Source organism: Ovis canadensis, chromosome 1 (genome assembly GCF_042477335.2).
Source record: "Ovis canadensis isolate MfBH-ARS-UI-01 breed Bighorn chromosome 1, ARS-UI_OviCan_v2, whole genome shotgun sequence".
NCBI classification, from domain to species: domain Eukaryota; kingdom Metazoa; phylum Chordata; class Mammalia; order Artiodactyla; family Bovidae; genus Ovis; species Ovis canadensis.
In genome coordinates, this window is record NC_091245.1 from 91,539,359 (window position 1) to 91,559,826 (window position 20,468).

At 38.2% G+C, this 20,468-nt stretch overlaps 1 protein-coding gene across 2 annotated transcripts in view; it reads left to right on the forward strand.

Annotated features, from left to right (window-relative positions):
* The window catches only part of MAGI3 (membrane associated guanylate kinase, WW and PDZ domain containing 3), a 241,871-nt gene that overhangs the window by 149,170 nt on the left and 72,233 nt on the right, over positions 1-20,468 (forward strand). For both annotated transcript variants that reach the window (XM_069600979.1, XM_069600968.1), the window contains exons 4-6: positions 6,081-6,290; positions 15,301-15,478; positions 19,199-19,278. In XM_069600979.1, coding sequence (XP_069457080.1) covers positions 6,081-6,290; positions 15,301-15,478; positions 19,199-19,278 — 468 coding nt within the window. The remainder of the gene's footprint in view (positions 1-6,080; positions 6,291-15,300; positions 15,479-19,198; positions 19,279-20,468) is intronic.

Below are 20,468 nucleotides of genomic sequence, written 5' to 3' on the forward strand. Positions count from 1 at the left end.
CCTTCACTCTTTCTTAGCATCAGGGTCTTTTCCAACAAGTCAGCTCTTCGTAGCAGGTGGCCAAGGTATTGGAGTTTCAGCTTCAGCATCAGTCCTTCTAATGAGTGTTCAGGACTGATTTCCTTTAGGATTGACTGGTTAGATCTCCTTGCAGTTCAAGGGACTCTAAAGAGTCTTCTCCAACACCACAGTTCAAAAGCATCAATTCTTCTACGCTCAGCTTTCTTTATAGTCCAACTCTCACATCGTACATGACTACTGGAAAAACGATAGCTTTGACTAGACAAAGCTTTGTTGGCAAAGTAATGTATCTGCTTTTCAATATGCTGTATAGGTTGGTCATAGCTTTCCTTCCAAGGAGCAAGTGTCTTTTAATTTCATATCTGTAGTCACCATCTGCAGTGATCTTGGAGCCCCCCAAGATAAAGTCTGTAACTGTTCCATTGTTTCCCCATCTATTTGCCATGAAGTGATGGGACAGAATGCCATGATCTTAGTTTTTTGAATGTTGAGTTTTAAGCCAAAATTTTCACTTTTATCAAGAAGCACTTTGGTTCCTCTTCACTTTCTGCCATAAGGGTGATGTCATCTGAGTATCTGGGGTTATTGATATTTCTCCCAGCAGTCTTGATTCCAGCTTGTGTTTCATCCAGCATGGCATATTGCATAAGGTACTCTGCATAAAAAGTTGGCTTAAAGCTCAACATTCAGAAAACTAAGATCATGGCATCTGGTCCCATCACTTCATAGCAGATAGATGGAAACTGTGGAATCAGTGCTGCCTTTATTTTTCTGGGCTCTAAAATCACTGCAGATGGTAACTGCAGCCATGAAATTAAAAGACGCTTACTCCTTGGAAGGAAAGTTATGACCAACCTAGATAGCATATTCAAAAGCAGAGACATTACTTTGCCGACTAAGGTCCGTCTAGTCAAGGCTATGGTTTTTCCAGTGGTGATGTATGGATGTGAAAGTTGGACTATAAAGAAAGCTGAGCGCTGAAGAATTGATGCTTTTGAACTGTGGTGTTGGAGAAGACTCTTGAGAGTCCCTTGGACTGCAAGGAGATCCAACTAGTCCATCCTAAAGAAGATCAGTCCTGGGTGTTCATTGGAAGGACTGATGTTGAAGCTGAAACTCCAATACTTTGGCCACCTCATGTGAAGAGCTGGCTCATTGGTAAAGACCCTGATGCTGAGAAAGATTGAGGGCAGGAGGAGAAGGGGACGACAGAGGATGAGATGGTTGGATGGCATCACCAACTCAACGGACATGGGTTTTGGCAGACTATGGGAGTTGGTGATGGACATGGAGGCCTGGCATGCTGTGGTTCATGGGGTCGCAAAGAGTCAGACATGACTGAGCGACTGAACTGAACTCTGCACATAACTTAAATAAGCAGGGTGACAATATACATCCTTGACATACTCCTTTACCAATTTGGAACCAGTCCATCGTTCCATGTCCAGTTCTAACTGTTGCTTCTTGACCTGCATACAGATTTCTCAGGAGGCAAGTCAAATGGTCTGGTATTCCCATCTATTGAAGAATTTTCCACAGTTTGTTGGGATCCACAGTCAAAGGCTTTAGCATAGTCAATAAAGCAGACATAATTGTTTTTTTGGAACTCTCTTGCTTTTTCTATGATCTAACGATGTTGGCAATTTGATCTGTCGTTCCTCTGCCTTTTCTGAATCCAGCTTGAATATCTGGAAGTTCTTGGCCCACGTACTGCTGAAGCCTCACTTGGAGAATTTTGAGCATTACCTTGCTAGTGTTTGAGATGAGTGCAATTGTGCAGTAGTTTGAGCATTCTTTGGCATTGCCTTTCTTTGGGACTGGATTGAAAACTGACCTTTTCCAGTCCTGAGGCCACTGCTGAGTTTTCCAAATTTGCTCTCATATTGAGTGCAGCACTTTCACAGCATCATCTTTTAGTATTTGAAATAGCTCAGCTAGAAATCCATCACCTCCACTAGCTTTGTTCATAGTGATGCTTCCAAAGGCCCACTTGACTTCACACTTCAGGATGTCTGTTTCTAGGTGGGTGATCACACCCTCGTGGTTATCTGGGTCATGAAGATCTTTTTTGTATAGTTCTTCTGTGTATTCTTGCCACCTCTTCTTAATATCTTCTGCTTCTATTAGGTCCATACCATTTCGGTCCTTTATTGTGCCCATCTTTGCATGAAATGTTCCCTTGGTATCTCTGATTTTCTTGAAGGCATCTCTTGTCTTTTCAGTCTATAGTTTTCCTCTATCTCTTTGCATTGATTGCTGAGGAAAGCTTTATCTCTCCTTGCTATTCTTTGAAACTGCATTCAAATGGATTTATCTTTCCTTTTCTCCTTTGCCTTTAGCTTCTCTTCTTTTCTCAGCTATTTGTAAGGCTTCCTCAGACAAACATTTTGCCTTTTTGCATTTCTTTTTCTTGGGGAAGATCTTGATCACTCCCTCTTGTACAATGTCACAAACCTCTGTCCATAGTTCTTCAGGCACTCTGTCTATCAGATCTAATCCCTTGAATCTATTTGTCACTTCCACTGAATAATTGTAAGGGTTTTGATTTAGGTCATACCTGAATGGTCTAGTGGTTTTCCCTACTTTCTTCAATTTAAGTCTGGTTTTTGCAATAAGCAGTTCATGATCTGAGCCACAGTCAGCTCCTGGTCTTGGTTTTGCTGACTATATAGAGCTTCTCCATCTTCAGCTGCAAAGAATATAATCAATCTGATTTCAGTATTGACCATCTGGTGATGTCCATGTATAGAGTCTTCTCTTCTGTTGGAAGAGGGTGTTTGCTATGACTAGTGTGTTCTCTTGGCTAAACTCTGTTAGCTTTTGCCCTGCTTCATTTTGTACTCCAAGGGCAAATTTGCCTGTTACTCCAGGTATCTCTTGACTTCCTACTTTTGCATTCCAGTCCCCTGTGATGAAAAGGACATCTTTTTTTGGTGTTCTAGAAGGTCTTGTAAGTCTTCATAGAATAGTCATTATAGGATTATTTGTAACAATAAGGGAATGAAAGTGTCTTTTATTAGAGGAATTAATAAAATTTATTTTTGTTTATAAAAGTGGACTGTTATATAATAGATGATTAGAATCTGCATGTATCTATAGGAATAAGTTGTATAAAAAGAATGTTACAGAAGTATATGGACAGCATACTGTTTAGAAAAAAAGATATGAAATGTTATAAATACTCCACGAAGCTTTTATTAAAATAGTAGTATTTATATGTTATGCTTCCCTTGTGGCTCAGATGGTAAAAAATCTGCAATGCAGGAGCCCTGGGTTTGATCCCTGTTTTAGGAAGATCCCCGGGAGGAGGGTATGGCAACCCACTCCAGTATTCTTGTCTGGAGAATCCCATTGACATAGAAACCTGGCAGGCTACAGTCTATGGTGTCACAGAGTTGGACACGACTGAGCGACTAAGCACATCTATATGTTATATATGCATATACAAATGTCCTAGATGTATATAACATGCCTGGAAATGACATATACCAACACTAGGGTAACTCAGGGGGAGAATGGGAAGGGCAGACAGGAAACTAGGACAGGAATTATATAGATGACTGAAAATGTATGGTATTAAGGAGGGGAAAAGGGAAGACCTGAAAAGAATCTGGCACCAAGTTAATATCTGGGTATGTGTAAATAAATTTCTAACTAGTTTAACATTGTTGTCCTTGATTTTATATGGGTTTAAAATATTTAATGGTTGATCTATCGTAAAAATGAAAACACTTCAGAAAAGAAGAAAGAGAAAAAAGAAAAAGCTCCAGTATAGCTTCAAAAAGATGAAAAGCTTTTTTGTGAATAACTATCGTTGGGGTTCACAAACTTTGTAATTCTATACCTTTCAGTATCTGAAATCTTGGTATTTACCAACAACTCCAGAAAAATAGATCTAATTTACTTATAAGCACTGTTAGCTTTCTTTTTTTCATCTAAGCCAATAATTTTTTAAAAATAAAGCAACTGCCAGAATTTATTACGAAGTTCCAAGTTCTTGTCACTGATTATGCATATAGCAATCATATCCTGAATTTTTTCATATTTTTCATTCTAGAAAAAAGTTAAACCTAGAATTAGATAAGAGTTACTAACAGTATTCAGTAAAAGTGTGTTTTTAGTATTTCCTGTAAAACTACCATCCTTAGAAAAGTGGGGGTGGGGGGAGGGGCGGGAAAGGACTTTCAACTTTCTCCTGATCCATCCGGATACCTTGGTAGCATGACTGTTGGACATAATGAAGGGAAAAATGAGATCCTAGGGCATCCTGTTCCCCAACCAAACCTCCGTTTGAAGCATTTCTGTGCCTTCTATCCCTGAGAAGTGTGAACTGGCTTTTTCATTGTTCCTTGCTTTACTTATGGGCCAGAAGTTTACTGAGATCCTTAGTCTGTTTTACTATTACTCTTTGCATACATTTGCATGATAGGATTAACTCCATTTCAAACCTAGATTTGGAAGCCAAGGAATGGAGAGAGGGAAGATGTGGTTGAAAAGTATTGTTAGTTTGATTTCATTGTTTAGTCTTGAGCATTTTAATGACAATTCACACACAAAGTCAGATTCCCGAAGAAATTTTCTTAATACTTGCCCCCTCAAAGCCTGCACATCAAGGTAAGCTTTCTTTGTAGATTTGCCTCCCTAGTTCCCTGGTAGCTCAGTTGGTAAAGAATTTGCCTGCAATGCAGGAGACCCTGGTGTGATTCCTGGGTCGGGAATATCTGCTGGAGAAGCGATAGGCTACCCACTCCAGTATTCTTAGACTTCCCTTGTGGCAGGAATCCTGGGATAGGCTACCCAGTCCAGTATTCTTAGGCTTCGCTTGTGGCTCAGCTGGTAAAGAATCTGTGGAATCTGCCTGCAATGTGGGAGACCTGGGTTCGATTCCTGGGTTGGGAAGACCCCTGGAGAAGGGAGAGGCTACCCACTCCAGTATTTTGGCCCGGAGAATTCCATGGACTCTATAGTCCATGGGGTCACAAAGAGTCAGACATGACTGAGCGACTTGCACTTTGCCTCTGTGATATGGTGAATAACTTTTTATGCTTTTGTTTCCTCTCAGAAAAGTAATCCATTTTATACCCTGTTAATTTACCTTATATGAATAATCATCTCCTTAGGAGCCAAGGAATTGGGAGTTTGTTTTTTTTTAAATAAAAGAAGAGCATGAATATTTTACTCCCTGTCCTTGTTTATCTTTCTGTGACATCAGCAGAGTGGTTGATATAAGGTCAGAGCTAGCAGGAGCCATAAACTGCTAACATAGCTAGAGTCACTGAATGATTTCCATTGTATGTGGCTGCATATTGGGGACTACATGGCAAACTGAGAAGATATTCAGTTGTTCTCATTCTATTCTGGAATGTTCATTGTTACTGTAAAAATTACTGATTTTCAAGACAGCATATTAAAGTATATCTTGCTTTCCTGAGAGCAAGCAAATGTTGAATTATGCTAATGAAGTTTCTGTTTGTTCAATAAGTTGTCAGATAAAACAATATAATTAAAATGCTCAGAAAAAATTTTAAAAATTATGTTTACATAAGCAGCCTACATTTCAGAACAGACTGGTAGGTGCTTAGCTTTATCCTTTGCCTGCATATTTACTTATTTTACGGAAATAACTCATTATGTTACATATCAGAAAAAAATTATTTGAGTTAGTTTTCTCCTCCTTTACTCCCACTTTTTATGCCAATTAGTCTTACACGAGAGCACTGATGCATTTAAATTCACAAATTAGGCCCTAATATAAAACCCATGCAAAGCAAGCCCTGTAGGAATAAATAACCTACATATGTAAAGTCAACTTCCTGGCCTTAGTACAAATAGTCTTAGAGTGTTAGATAAGGTTAGGTAATATATGGTGACAAGCACTTGAGAAATTAGTTCTTTCTGGTCTATCTCCTCCTCTCCCAAGAAAAAGTGCTTTCACCTCCTTTTGGCCAATGATGGGTGTTCAGAACCTGCAGTATAACAGGGCAGAGACACAGTAAGCCATATTGTTCTAACTCTCGATTCAACTTTCAATGCTTTCAGCTTCTATTATTTGTCTTCAGGAAACTTCTATGGAACTCCCAAGCCTCCAGCAGAGCCCAGCCCTTTCCAGGCAGATCCAGTTGATCAGGTCCTCTTTGATAATGAATTTGACACAGAGTCCCAGAGAAAACGGACTACATCTGTCAGCAAGATGGAAAGAATGGACAGCTCTCTTCCTGAAGAGGAAGAAGATGAAGACAAGGAAGCTGTTAACGGCAGTGGAAATGCAGGTTTGTAAATAGATGAACAACTTCTGGCTGTTACTCCTGGTTGACTTTAATATGATACTGAATTGGAAGTAGTTAAATTTTTCCCAAAGTGTAGGAACAGCAAGTGATGGGATTCTAAGTTCTTTTTAAAGTTTTCTGTGAAATCGTGTATCTCTGTTGACCATTTTGTAAGCTGAAGTTAGTTGTCCCAAGTGGTGGTTTTGGTAAATCAGTTATAAACTATTATTAGTACTAATATATGCCATTACCCTGCTGCTTAAAAGATTTGAGATTCATTTCTGATGCTTGAATATGGGAATCTTGTTGACCTAAGTCCTACTTTACAGAACTGAAGCAAAATATAGATGTTAAGATGTAGCCTTCAACAAAAACAAACATTTAGAAATATGCTGTTAAAAGTTATCTGAAAGGTTTTTAGCAATATTTTGAGTTTAAATTCTGAATCACTCAAAGAAAATTTCCAAATTTGACTGTTACATTTTTCATTAAATGCCAAACCAATATAAATTTAATGATAGAGAATCTTCTGCCTTTGAGTATCCCTAAATAACATAGTGATTCCTTAGAAGATTTTTATACTTCTCATTAATCACAGCAGAACTGATTTCAGTGCTATTTATTGTAATAATTTCATTCAAAACTCTAGAATATAAGCTTCATAAGGATTGAGGTTTTGCTGCTTTTGTTCATTGTTGTACTCCTTAAGCCATAAACCATGCTTGGCATGTAGTAGGAGCTAAAAAATATATAATGGTGGCTCAGATGGTAAAGAGTCCACTTGCAGTGTCGGAAACCTGGGTTCAGTCTTTGGTTGGGAAGATCCCCTGGAGAAGGAAATGGCAACCCACTCCAGTATTCTTGCCTGGAGATTTCCATGGACAGAGGAGCCTGGCAGGCTACAGCAAAGAGTCAGATACAACTAAGTGAGTTTCACAATCACCAGTAAATGAAAGCATTTGATTATAACTCCAAATTTGCAGAATCTGTTACCATGTCATTTTCCCAAAGCATTCTGATTTTTTCCTTTATCAGTTATTAAAATTTGCTATTATCTATCCTTGTATTACACTCATTGCATGTGTCCCCCTCCTCAGGGCGAGTTCTGATTTATGGTCATAACATCTTACATTGTTATGAATTACAGCAATATATTTTGCTGAAAACAGGTCTAAAAAGGTTTAGGTGAATTTACATCTAAGTCTTTAGGGGTTGTTAAGGGAAATCATCAAATCCTAGAGTCTTATGATATTGATGTCAACTTTGCTCTCCCACAAATTTACATCTGTTGACATTTTTCAATGTTTAAGACATGGAATTAGAAACCATGACTCTGTCCCCAAATGGGAGTTATATGTTCTTAATTTGAAGGAAAAGAAAATGCCTTTTTTTTTTTTTTGAATGTCCTAATGCAGAGCCTCTCAGTGAGCCCTGCAGTTCCCTTAGAGGTACACCTATCTGTGAGCTCTGTAGTTTATGCTTGTCATTTAAGACAGTTGTTAAACCAGACATTATAGCCTCTTTGATATTAATATTTAAAGGAAATGTATCCAAGAGGGTGTGGGAGGAAGTTTGTATTCTATCTCTTGTGTGTAGGTACCATAGGACTCTTCCACATATATTTCTTTGTAACAGAAACTATTCAGACTATTTTAAGGAAAAGTAAATACAAGACATGGCTGAAAGCCCTTCCTCTTTTCTGATTAAGTACTAACCACAGTTGTTAACTTTATTTAAAGTTGCTTTTTGTATTCCTTTGGGGGACTATAATTTCTGTCTTGAAAGATCAGAAAATTGTTGGGGATGGAAGCAGAAGAGGCTAGATGGAGGGTTATTTGTATATACAAGTATGTATATTATTTTATATCTTATTGAGAATTAACACAAGAATGCTAATATATCCCAACAGGCTGACATACGTTATATAATATGCTAAAATTTTTTCAAAGAGTTGGTGTTATATGCACAATGTTTTCAAATCATTGGCTATTAAGTGAACTTTATGCAGTCTTTTGAAACTGTATTCAGAAAAGTATTATTGCTCATATAGTTGTTTCCACTTTTCTCTAGTATATATATCCCAAGAATGTAATTCCCTTCCAGATTGATTTATACATTGGGTACCTTTTAATTTCTGTCACTTTCTCTACACAGAGAATAAATCATATGTTTCATTCAAATGATTCATTCAACAAGTATCTGTTGAGCACCGGGTAGATTACTAAGTGCCAGGCATTGTTCTAGAAGTTGGAATTAAAGCAGAGAGCGAACCAGACACAATCCCCTGCCTTCACGAACCGTACCTTCTGGTGGGAGAGACAGAATTACCCAACATGAATGAATGGCTTATAGCAAGTTAGATAGTGCTAGAGAGAAAAAGCCAAGGAGGGGGAGCGAAGTGAAGTGAAGTCGCTCAGTCGTGTCCGACTCTTTGCGACCCCATGGACTGTCGCCTACCAGGCTCCTCTGTCCGTGGGATTTTCCAGGCAATAGTACTTGAGTGGATTGCCAGAGAAAAAGCCAAGGAAGGGGAGGATAAAAAGTAGCGGTGGCCCAAGTTGCAATTTTAGATAGAGTATCAGAGAAGACATCGCCAAGAAGGGAATGTTGAAAGAGGTGTGAGAGTGAGCTCAAAATATCTGGAGGAAGAACATTCCAGCCAGAGGGAATTAATTATACTGTACAAATGCCCTGAGGTAGGAGCATCCCTGGATTATTCAGATGAGAGCAAGGAAACCAAGGTGGTTGGATACAATGTAGACCATACATTTTACGTGGTTGCGGCAGAGTGCTGAAAGGGAATAGACTATAATAGTAACAATGAGGTCAGTTAAATAATAATGGAGGTGGGAGTGGTGGAAATGTATGTTATACAGGATCTTATAGGTCACTGGAAGAATTTTGGTTTTTATTCTGAGATGAGAAACCATCATGGCATTAAGTAGAAGAGTACCATGATAAAACAGGGTTTAACCTACCAGTCTCATTCTGGGTGCCCTGTGGAGAAAAGGAAGTAGGAAGGCATGGGCATATACAAGGGTGTTAGTTAGCAGGATAGTGCAGTAACTTAAGTGAAAAATGACGAATTATACTCAACTTACACTCAGGGCTTCCCTGGGAGCTCAGCTGGCAAAAGAATCTTCCTGCAATGCAGGAGACCTGAGTTCAATCCAGGGTTGGAAAGATCCCCTGGAAAAGGGAACAGCTACCCACTCCAGTATTCTGGCTTGGAGAATTCCATAGACTATACAGTCAGTGGGGTCACAAAGAGTCAGACACGACTGAGTGACTTTCACTATATTCAATGAAAGCATGAGAGGTAAGAAGTGAATTACTGCTGCTGCTACTAAGTCACTTCAGTCGTGTTCCACTCTGTGCAACTCCATAGACGGCAGCCCACCAGGCTCCCCTGTCCCTGGGATTCTCCAGGCAAGAACACTGGAGTGGGTTGCTGCCGGGGTCCAGCCCCGGTGGATCCAGGGTGATTCGAAGGTGGGGATGGAGTCGGTGTCTTTGGAAAAATACATATTTAATCACAGATATAGAGAGATTAGAAATGGATAGTGTAGTAGGAAGATTAGTGGAGAAAAAGAGGCTGAATAACTTGGATTATGTGGAATAGCATCCATGCTCCAGATGGGAATTCAGCCAGAAAAACGGGAGCAAGAAAGAAGCGACATGAGGGAATCGGTCTTTCCGGAAACTGATCCGATTTCTTTATTTTGGGATTTGCTTATATACCTTTTGTTACACACAGGGATGAATACAGAGTCACGTGGGAGTCAGCAGTCCTGACCTTTGTCAAAATCAGGTGCTTCACATAAATGTATTAAAAAAAAAGGTCTTAGGAATATTACATCATCTTCTGGCCATGAGTGAGACCTGCTGACATTTTATGATTCTTTCTTTCTGATAACCAAAACTCTTATTTCTTCCAAGGGTGTTTTATCTTAAACCAGGCACCACTCTCCAAATAAAGTTGCATTCCTATAGGGTGAGGGTGTAGTGAGTTACAATCAAGAAAGGAATTTATTTAACCCAAGGTTAACATGATTAGTCTTAAAGGTTAATACTTATTTCTCCTATATGCTTAAAGGTTAATACTTATTTCTTCTATATGTTAGTTATATTCATTATAAGGGTAGGGAACATGGAGATTTAGCAGCAAACATCAGCCCAACAAATGAAAATCATTTCACCAATGCTCCCCTTAAGATCTATTTAGTCTTAAGATATGATAAAGTTACATTCTTACATAGCAAGGACACAGTGATTTATAACAAAGTACAGTGATCTATTACAAAAGAGAAAATCCATTAATTCAAAAAGTCTAGTATTGCTAACATCAAAAACTACTATATTTCCTTTGCTATATTCCAAATACATTGATTAATATGTTCCCAGGTGCCTAAGGATATAGAGGCCTGGTGGCAATCATTGACTCAACAAGAAGAAAAAGTCCTATGCTAATTAAGACTCTCAAAATACTCCAAAACTCTGTGCTGTTTATGGTTAAGAGGTAGTAAACAATCATGTGGCAGGAGTATGGATAATCCTGTCACACAAGCTAGTCTGTCAGCAGAGAGGTTTGACCTGAGACATCCTTGTCCCACCCAGAGCAGGGAATTAGCAGCAATTATTGACACAACAAATGAAAAACCCTTCACCAAATAATTCCTAACCAACACACTATACTAATAATTTCCAACTCCCCAAAAGAATTTGCCTTTAGTAAGTCTAAAACATCTCATGCCGCTCAGGTTAGGAGGCTGTAGACAATCACATGTGGCCGGACGAACCTATACAGGTGGGCTAGATAACCTTCAGAGGAGTCCGTAAGCTGAAACACTCTTGTCACGCCCAAGAATTTTTATTGCCTTGGAGCTGCACGTTTACTCCTTCTCCGAGAGAAACGGTTATGGGGGAGAGCCCCCCGTAAAGTCAGAGGTGTAGGTGAGAGCATAAAACAGACTCTGGCTTTGGGGTTAGATGCTCAGGAACAGGGGGTTTCCTGAGGCTTGATCACGCCTTTGCGTATGCCAAGCCTCCTTCCTCATGACCTTTGCCATGGGCGGAATTCCTCACGCTGGACCCCGGCAGGTTGCCATTTCCTTCTCCAGTGCGTGAAAGTGAAAAGTGAAAGTGAAGTCGCTCAGTCGTGTCCGACTCTTAGTGACCCCATGGACTGCAGCCTACCAGGCATCTCCGTCCATGGGATTTGCCAGGCAAGAAAGAGTACTGGAGTGGGGTGCCATCGCCTTCTTCAAGAAGTGGATTGAGTCAGTAACATTTGCCAACAGACTGGATATCAGGTATGAGAGAGCAGTCAAAGTAATATCGGAGGGAGAGCCGTGAGTGGTCCTGAAGAGAGATCTTAGTTCCCTGCCCAGAAATTAAACCAGGTAACCTAGATGAAAACTTGGAATCTTCACCACCAGACCACCAGGGGATAGAGGGTAGAAGCAAAGAGGCCCTTGGCTCTTGCCCCTCTTGGAAAGCAAGAATGTGTCAAGGAGGCAAAAACTGTAAAAACAGGTACAGAGTTTATTATTAGAGACATAGCACAATGTATGTGAGAGCACACAGAGAAACAGTTTATTTAACACAGAAATAAATACACATCCAGAGAGAAAGGGTATCAGTATCCTGAGTGAGGAGCCCAGTAAATCAGAAACTAGGCACAGACGCACCCCCTGAGGGGAATGCTGGTGTCCTGGCTGAGGAGGAGCAAAGATGTGATTTACATCACTTTCATAGGGCAGTCCTTCTGGGTCTTTGTTTCTATTTGGCCAATTGTCTTCTTTATTTCTTCACACCTGTCTGGTCCACGGACCCTTCCCAAGATGCATTCTTGCTAAGACGGATCCCACCACAGAAGCCTATGGGTGCACGTCTACACTTATTATGGGCTGGCGCCCCCTCCCTTTTCGACCACCAACAAGACTTCCTTGCACGTGCAGACAGGGAAGTCTTCTTTGACCTCAGGAGTGGTTTTACTCCTCTTGACCAGTACCAGGTGTCTGGCCTGGAGGCCCACTGTCTCCTATCTCAAAAGGCTGCTCCAAGGGTTTTAACTTGAGTATTTGAAAGAATGGAGTTGCATGTTTTGAGATGAGAGGTTTTAAGAGGAGTCAGTTTGCATCGGGAAAGGGGGTTGTGGTTGGGATATTTAAATTTGAGACGTTCATTAGACTTCCAAATGGAAACGTCTTGTTTAAAATTGAATTTAAAAGTCAGTGTTCTGGTCTGAAAATACTTATTTGGGCACCATCAGCATATAGCTTGTATAACAGTGACAATGAGATCACCAAGAGAGTAAGTGTAGAAAGAGAAAAGGTCCAAGGACTGGACCCTGGGAAAGCACTCTAATATACAGATATCCAGGTGACTGAGAAGAGCCAGTGAGATAGAAGGGACACCAGGAGAGTATCATGTCCTGGCTGACAGGAGAAGAGAATGTTCCAAGAAAGAGTGATCGCCATGTCAGATGCTACTGATAGCTCAAGCTAGATGGGCTTTGAGAATTGATCATTGGGTGTAGCTATGTTGAGATAAGTGGTGACCTTGATAAGAGCAGTTTTATTGATAAGAGATCAAAAGCCTTGTTGGAGTGAGTTCTGGAGGCAAAAGTGGAGGTAGCAAGTATAAACTCTTCCAAGGAGTTTTGGTGTAAAAGGGAGAGAAATGGAATGGGGTTGCTGGGAAGCGGGGAAAGGATTGTTTAATTTCTTTTCATAGAATGGAGAAATACCTTGTTTTTATGTGGATGAATATGGTCTACTAGATGAGAAAGATTGGTGATATATGAGAGAGGGAGAATGAACTGCTGTAGGCAAGAAGGGTGAGGATATCTGCTAGAAACACAGAGTTCTTTCATAGTAACAGAGTTAGAGTAAAATGGGCACAGTTACTATGTAGATATATATGATGGTGGGAATTTGTAGAAGTTCTCTTCCTTTTGTGTTTTCTCAGTGAAACAGGAAACAGGGTCACCAAATGAAATTCAGGATAAGGCAGAAGATTTAAGAAGGAAGATATGAAAGTTATCTCTGAGAGTCAGAGTGAATGGACTAAAGAAATGTCCTGTGGTTGTCATACATCATTAAATGCCCTCTTGAAATTAGTGATCATGAGTTAAAAGTGAACTAGTTAGTGTCACCTGCGTTCAGCTACATATACTGGTGAAAAGTAGGTGGAGAGTAGAATATAATATAGTTAAGTAGAATTAGTTATAGTTAAATAGAATTATAGTTAAGTCAGGGCTTCCCTGGTGGCTCAGAGGCTAAAGCGTCTGCCTGGAATGCAGGAGACCCAGGTTTGATCCCTGGGTCGGGAAGATCCCCTGGAGAAGGAAATGGCAACCCACTAGAGTATTCTTGCCTGGAGAATTCCATGGACAGAGGAGCCTAGTGGGCTACAGTCCCTGGGGTCGCAAAGAGTCGGACACGACTGAGCGACTTCACTTTCACTTTCATAGTTAAGTCAAGCAATATGATAAAAGTAAGGTAGGGCAAAAGGCCTCAGGAGTTTTTTTTACAAGGGAGCGATTATAATGCTATATCATTGAATTTGAGTTGGGTAAGTAGGGCAAGGATGGGGCTGAGAAACAGGGAAAGGGAGTAAGTAGTAAGATTAAGGCTTTATAGAACTTGGTTGAATGAAGGATGATTGGAGTGGAAGTACTATAAGGATGGCACGTAATTATATCTAGGGCCTCTTCTAAGGATCTCTGATTCTGAGGCATTGCCTGCAGTGTGGAATTATTACAGTTATATTATCTTTTAAGTTCTAGAAACAAGTTTTAAGTACATAAATTGTGAACTCCCTGGAGAGTAACTGAATTTTAGTATTCTTACCTACATTGTGAACTTTGGGACTCTCAAAGGATTTTAATATCACCAATAGACAATTAAATTCAACAACAGGAAGTCTATTGAGTTGTTTTTTTGTTTTATTTTTTTTAGATTACTTTTTTTTTTTTTTTTAGTTTTTTATTTTTTAAATTTTAAAATCTTTAATTCTTACATGCGTTCCCCAACATGAACCCCCCTCCCACCTCCCTCCCCATAACATCTCTCTGGGTCATCCCCATGCACCAGCCCCAAGCATGCTGTATCCTGCGTCAGACATAGACTGGCGATTCGATTCTTACATGATAGTATACATGTTAGAATGCCATTCTCCCAAATCATCCCACCCTCTCCCTCTCCCTCTGAGTCCAAAAGTCCGTTATACACATCTGTGTCTTTTTTCCTGTCTTGCATACAGGGTCGTCATTGCCATCTTCCTAAAGTCCATATATATGTGTTAGTATACTGTATTGGTGTTTTTCTTTCTGGCTTACTATTGAGTTTAATTTTTAAAAACTAGTATTATTTTAAAGGCCTGTGTTAAATGTGCATGAGACAGCTTGATACATACAGCAGTTAAGGCTGTGGGCCATTTAAATTCAGATCCTGGCTTTGCTGTTTATTAGCTGTGTAACCTAAATTAACTTAACTTTACTGGGCCTTAGTTTCTTCATCTTGAAATGGCAGTAGTGATAATATACATGCACAGGTTTACTTTGAGGATTATGAGTTATATATATAAAGCAGTTAAAATAGAGCCTGATACATGAACTGTAAAGGTGCTGCTACAGCTGTTATTGTTGGTGTAAATTTTGTTTGTTTTTTTAGTTTTGTTATTTTTGTTGTTGTTAGTATAATATTTATTGATACATTTATTTATGTGTTCTATTGACATAATATCTATATATTTAGTGTATACAGAATTGATTCTAGAGTTGTTTTTGCTTCTTTCCCAGACTAGCTTCAGAGATGCTGAACAGAGTTAATGTCACTAGCAAATGAAAAAAAAAAATCAGTGTATTTGTTTTTTCAACAGTTATAGCAGAATATGGACATAGCAGACAAGGAAATTTGCAGTATATATTTGGGCATTTTGTTAGAAATAGGACTGTTTGAAGAGAGTGTAACTTCTATCTCCTTTTCACACTCTTCTGTTTGAATAGCGGAAAATAGAGAGAGGCATTCTGAGCCGTCTGAGTGGATAAAGACCGTCCCAAGTTACAACCAAACAAACAGTTCCATGGACTTTAGAAATTATATGATGCGAGATGAAAATCTGGAACCACTGCCCAAAAACTGGGAAATGGCCTACACTGATACAGGGATGATCTACTTCATTGAGTAAGCAAATGTTTGTGTCTTTTCTAATGTGCCCTGTCACTGTGTGACTTGCCTTTAAATTTTTGTAACCTAATTTTACAAGACTTCCATTTCTTTTTTCTTTCTTTAAAAATATTTTTCATACAAATTACAGTTGATTCTTAATCTATTTCCCTGGATGATATTTCATTTTTATTTGATGTGGACAGAGGAATAATGTGTTTGATGTCTAGTTTTATGAAGATAGCAGAATTAAAAACAGATTTATCACTAATAATGAAAAATGCAAGGAATAAAGGGTATTTTGCTTTGCTTTTTTTTTGAAGCCTTTTGGATGGATTGTCCACCTTAATGAGCATTTCACAAGTTATCATCGTTTGGAAGGAGGCCGTGTTTATTATCTTAGCTAAATATTTTCAGACCTAGACTTTAAATTTGATGTATTCAGGTGATATAGTTAAATAACATAGGAGGAAAATATCACTGATCCTCAGAGCAATTGGTACAATATAAATTCACAAAAAATAAAACTATTCTATGAAAAAGCATTATTAAGTATAAATACATTTTTTGGTTTGTAAGATACCATGTGTTTGATCAATCTAAGATTTCATGTTTGTACCTGAGAGCAAATATTATACAAATAATTATGCAAATATATAATAGTAAGTATTTTTATGTTGCCATGCAGATATAATTCTCTTTAAAGTTCTTTGCCCAGAGGTAGAATATGAATGTAGTAAGGTAATAGACTATAACAGTTAAATAACAATTAAAATACTGGGGCTGAATTACACTCAAAAAATACGTATGTATGCAGAAAGGAATTAGAGGTGGGAGACTTAAACCAGTTGACTCAATATGTTCCAAATTCCACAGCTTTACCATACAGTGAGCGTTGTACTATACCAAGTAAGATTGTGTTGTTTAAAAGATGTATATTTTATGTACAGTGTACTTTTTTTTTTTACCATATGTGGTACTTTATTGATTACATTATACATTTATATAGGCATTAATGACCAGGATTATACAAAAATTGACAAAATCAGGTACGTTCTTCTCTGTGGACAATTTAAGGGTTTTTTTTTAAGGGTAATTTAGATTTTTGACTTTCATATTAACTTTAAAACTAACCCCCCAAGTACAATGTAGAGTCACTGAAAGAGGCTAAGATGTCTTTAGAAGCACATTATGAGATATTGAATCTGAGAGTATTTCATCCTGCAAACAGAGATAAGTTAGTACTTTCTGGGGGCAGAGGGGAGAATTTATAAAAGAAACGTTTTTATCAGTAATCATTATTGAAATGTATTAAAGGTCTCAATGTAAGATCTGAAGCAATAGGAGACGGAGGGGAAAAGCTCCATGACATTGAATTTGGCAAGGCCTTCCTGGAAATGATATCAGAGCACAGGCAACAAAAGCGAAAATAGACATGAGGAACTATTTCAAACTTTTAAACTTCCGTGCAGCAACAGGAAACAATCAACAGAGGGAAAAAGCCACCTAAGAGATAAAAAATATTTGCACACCATATATCTGATAAAGGGTTAATGTCTAGAGTATACTGAATATTATGTGCTACTAGATAAAGCTCTCTTGTTTGCTGTAGCGAATGTGATTGGTCTGTGTTACTGCTGCTGTTAAATCATGAATTTTCAAAAAAAGACTATTAATAGCTGAGTCTAATAGACCCCATGGCACCCCACTCCAGTACTCTTGCCTGGAAAATCCCATGGATGGAGGAGCCTGGTGGGCTGCAGTCCCTGGGGTCGCTAAGAGTCAGACACGACTGAGCAACTTCACTTTGACTTTTCACTTTCATGCATTAGAGAAGGAAATGGCAACCCACTCCAATGTTCTTGCCTGGAGAATCCCAGGGACAGGGAGCCTGGTGGGCTGCTTTCTATGGGGTCACACAGAATTGGACACGACTGAAGCAACTTAACAGCAGCAGCAAACCCCATGAGTGTTTCTTTACTTTGGGGAATAATGAGTAAAGTCCTAGCAGGTCACCTCCATTTGCTGATTTATCAGTACAAAGTTTGAGTCTTTGGAACCAAAGTTAAGCTTTTCTCAAGTAGCAATTTTGAAATTGGTTTAGCTAGATATGTCCATGATTTTTTTTTCCCTCTAACAATCTACATGTTCGTAGGCAACTTTAGAATCCTGATCATTTTCATTTTGCTTAAACTGATTTTACTGGTTTTGGTTTGGGGAAATTATCTCTTTGACAGAATGGGTAACACAGACAATCCTGATTTCTCTTACTTAGATTATCTATTATTCAGCATACAAAAAAAGTATTCCACAGTCTACCAACTAGTATCTGACCTGGCAATGTGTAGGAAGTGACTGCATAGCTAGCTCTGTAAGTAGCTCAGGAGTTAGAAAAAGGATAGGAGGTGTGATTAATTCCTCGAAACCACTGGCTTTATTTCCTAAGAGTGGTCAACATAGAGATTAGTGAGTTAATTTCTTTGATCACATTGTTCTTCTTCCTCTGCTTTGATGATAGCTTTAATTTTGTATTTTATTGCCTTCCTATATATTTTCTTCCAGGATTTTTCTTTCTTTAATATCCTCATACTTCAGATACTTAAGCTATAACTCTGTCTACTCAGCAGTATTGTAGCTTTGTTTTAGCATTAGTGTTTACTGCATGGTGACCTGGGTCTGAAGCTAACTGATTATGGCCTATAATGAAATGAAACAGACCTCGCTCTTAAAAAGCATCTGTGCCCTACTTCAAAAGGGATGAGGAGGATCTTTTTGTTCTTCTTTTTTTTTTTTTTTTCATGTTAAATATGTAGTCCAGACTGTTGAAAGGGCTTCCCTGATAGCTCAGTTGGTAAAGAATCCGCCTGCAATACAAGAGACCCCGGTTCAATTCCTGGGTGGGAAGATCCGCTGGAGAAGAAGGTACAGGCTACCCACTCCTGTATTGTTGGGCTTCCCTCATGGCTCAGCTGGTAAAGAATCCACCTGCTATGTGGGAGACCTGGGTTTGATCCCTGGATTGGGAAGATCCCCTGGAGAAGAGAAAGGCTACCCACTCTAGTATTCTGGCCTGGAGAATTCCATGGACTGTATAGTCCATGGGGTCACAAGGAGTCGTACATGACTGAGCGACTTTCACTTTCACTGTTGAAAATTTAGTTTTGTAGAGTTGAGTTTTACTATACCCATGATTTTCATTGCATGTTGCAGAAACAGATACTTTACAACTTTTTACATTATTTCACCTTTTTGAGAGTCCCAGTGAAGGAAGAGGCTCTATCTGATTGTTCATCTCTTTATTCCCAATCCCCAACACAATGCCCAGACATCACAGGCACCTAAGAAAGACAGTGTTTTTTGGAAACAGGAAGGAATTCAGCCAGCAAGAAAGCAGGGCTTTCAAGGGCAGCTTTTTGGCACAGTATGGGGCCATGTGCCCACCCTTTGAAATATTTTTGACTGCTTAGATAAACATCTGTTATTATGCACTTAGCATTTTATCCCTTCTTCAGAGCCTTCATTCTCAATTAGTGCCTCTAGCATCACCTTTCCTTTATGACTATTTTGAAGTAATAGTCTGAGAACAACACGACTATTGAATCAGAGGTATACAAATGAAGCCTAGAGGAGATAAATGTTCAAACATCATATACCTTTTATTCACTTTTTATCTTTGCTTTTGAAATACTTTTCTCCCTCTTTACTTTACTGTTTCTAATTGAAATCTTTGTTCTGCAGCCACAATACCAAGACAACCACCTGGTTGGATCCTCGTCTTTGTAAGAAAGCCAAAGCCCCTGAAGACTGTGAAGACGGAGGTAGAGATTTAGAAACCTTTTATACCATATTATTCTCTGTATCCCTTCTTGCTCTTCCTGCTTACATAATGAATTTTCCAAAACCCTAAACAAACCGCAATGTGCATATGCCCATAAGCAGTGGGTAGATATCTATCATTCTCAGCTGATTCTGGTCATTTGGTTATTACATCTAATTTTATGAGTCTTTGATTTTTGAAAAATATACAACTAAATCCTTTAAAGAAAATCTTGATTAAAAATAAATTTGCCATTTTTTAGACATTTGTTTTTTAAAACAAACTTTAAAAATTCTAAATAAAAATTTTAGTAAGTTAGGTACATTCTGAATCACAGAGTAACCTCATAATGCCTGCTACTCCCTCAAAAATATATTTAATTGTTTCACTAAGATAGATATGCCAGTATCTATAATCCTTAGCCATTTAGAGCAACAACAGAAACTCAGTGAGAGTTTCTAATATATCCTCTACCCCACACATTATTTATAATAATAATAATACTTATATATATATAAGATATATGATATATAATAATATATATAAGATATAATTATATATCCTATATAATCATGCTTGTATCTTATATATTATAGGTTCTGTTTAATGGTATGGTCTTACAAATAAGTATAGAATTTACCCCAACCAAAATGTTTGCTATGCCTTCTTGAGTATAAAGTTTATTCATTTATGAATAAAATTTGCATTTCTTTTGTATGACTCTCAGAAATTATATACCTTAGTTTAAAAAAAAATGGGTGGATTAGGATGAGATTCAGATAGTCCTCCTAAAGATTAAATTTCGATCTATGAAGAAAACATATAAGCAGAATTTATACATATTTTTTCAGCATGGGAGACTTTTTTAGGAATAAGTAGAAAATGAAATGTTTAAAATTTATTTGTAATTATATAAAAAAGGATACCTTAGAGTAAATCTACTGAAGGATGTGCAAGTCCTCTACACTAAAAACTATAAAACATCACTGAAATAAATCAATGAAGACCTAAAATAATTGATGCAATATCCTGTGTTTATTGATATACAATATAGATAGGATGACACATATTATTAATAATGATGTTCATTCTCCTTAAATTGATATCTAGGTTCTATACAATCCCAATCAAAATTCTAAAAGTCTGTTTTTAAGAAACTGACAAGCTGATTCTAAAATATATATGAAAAGT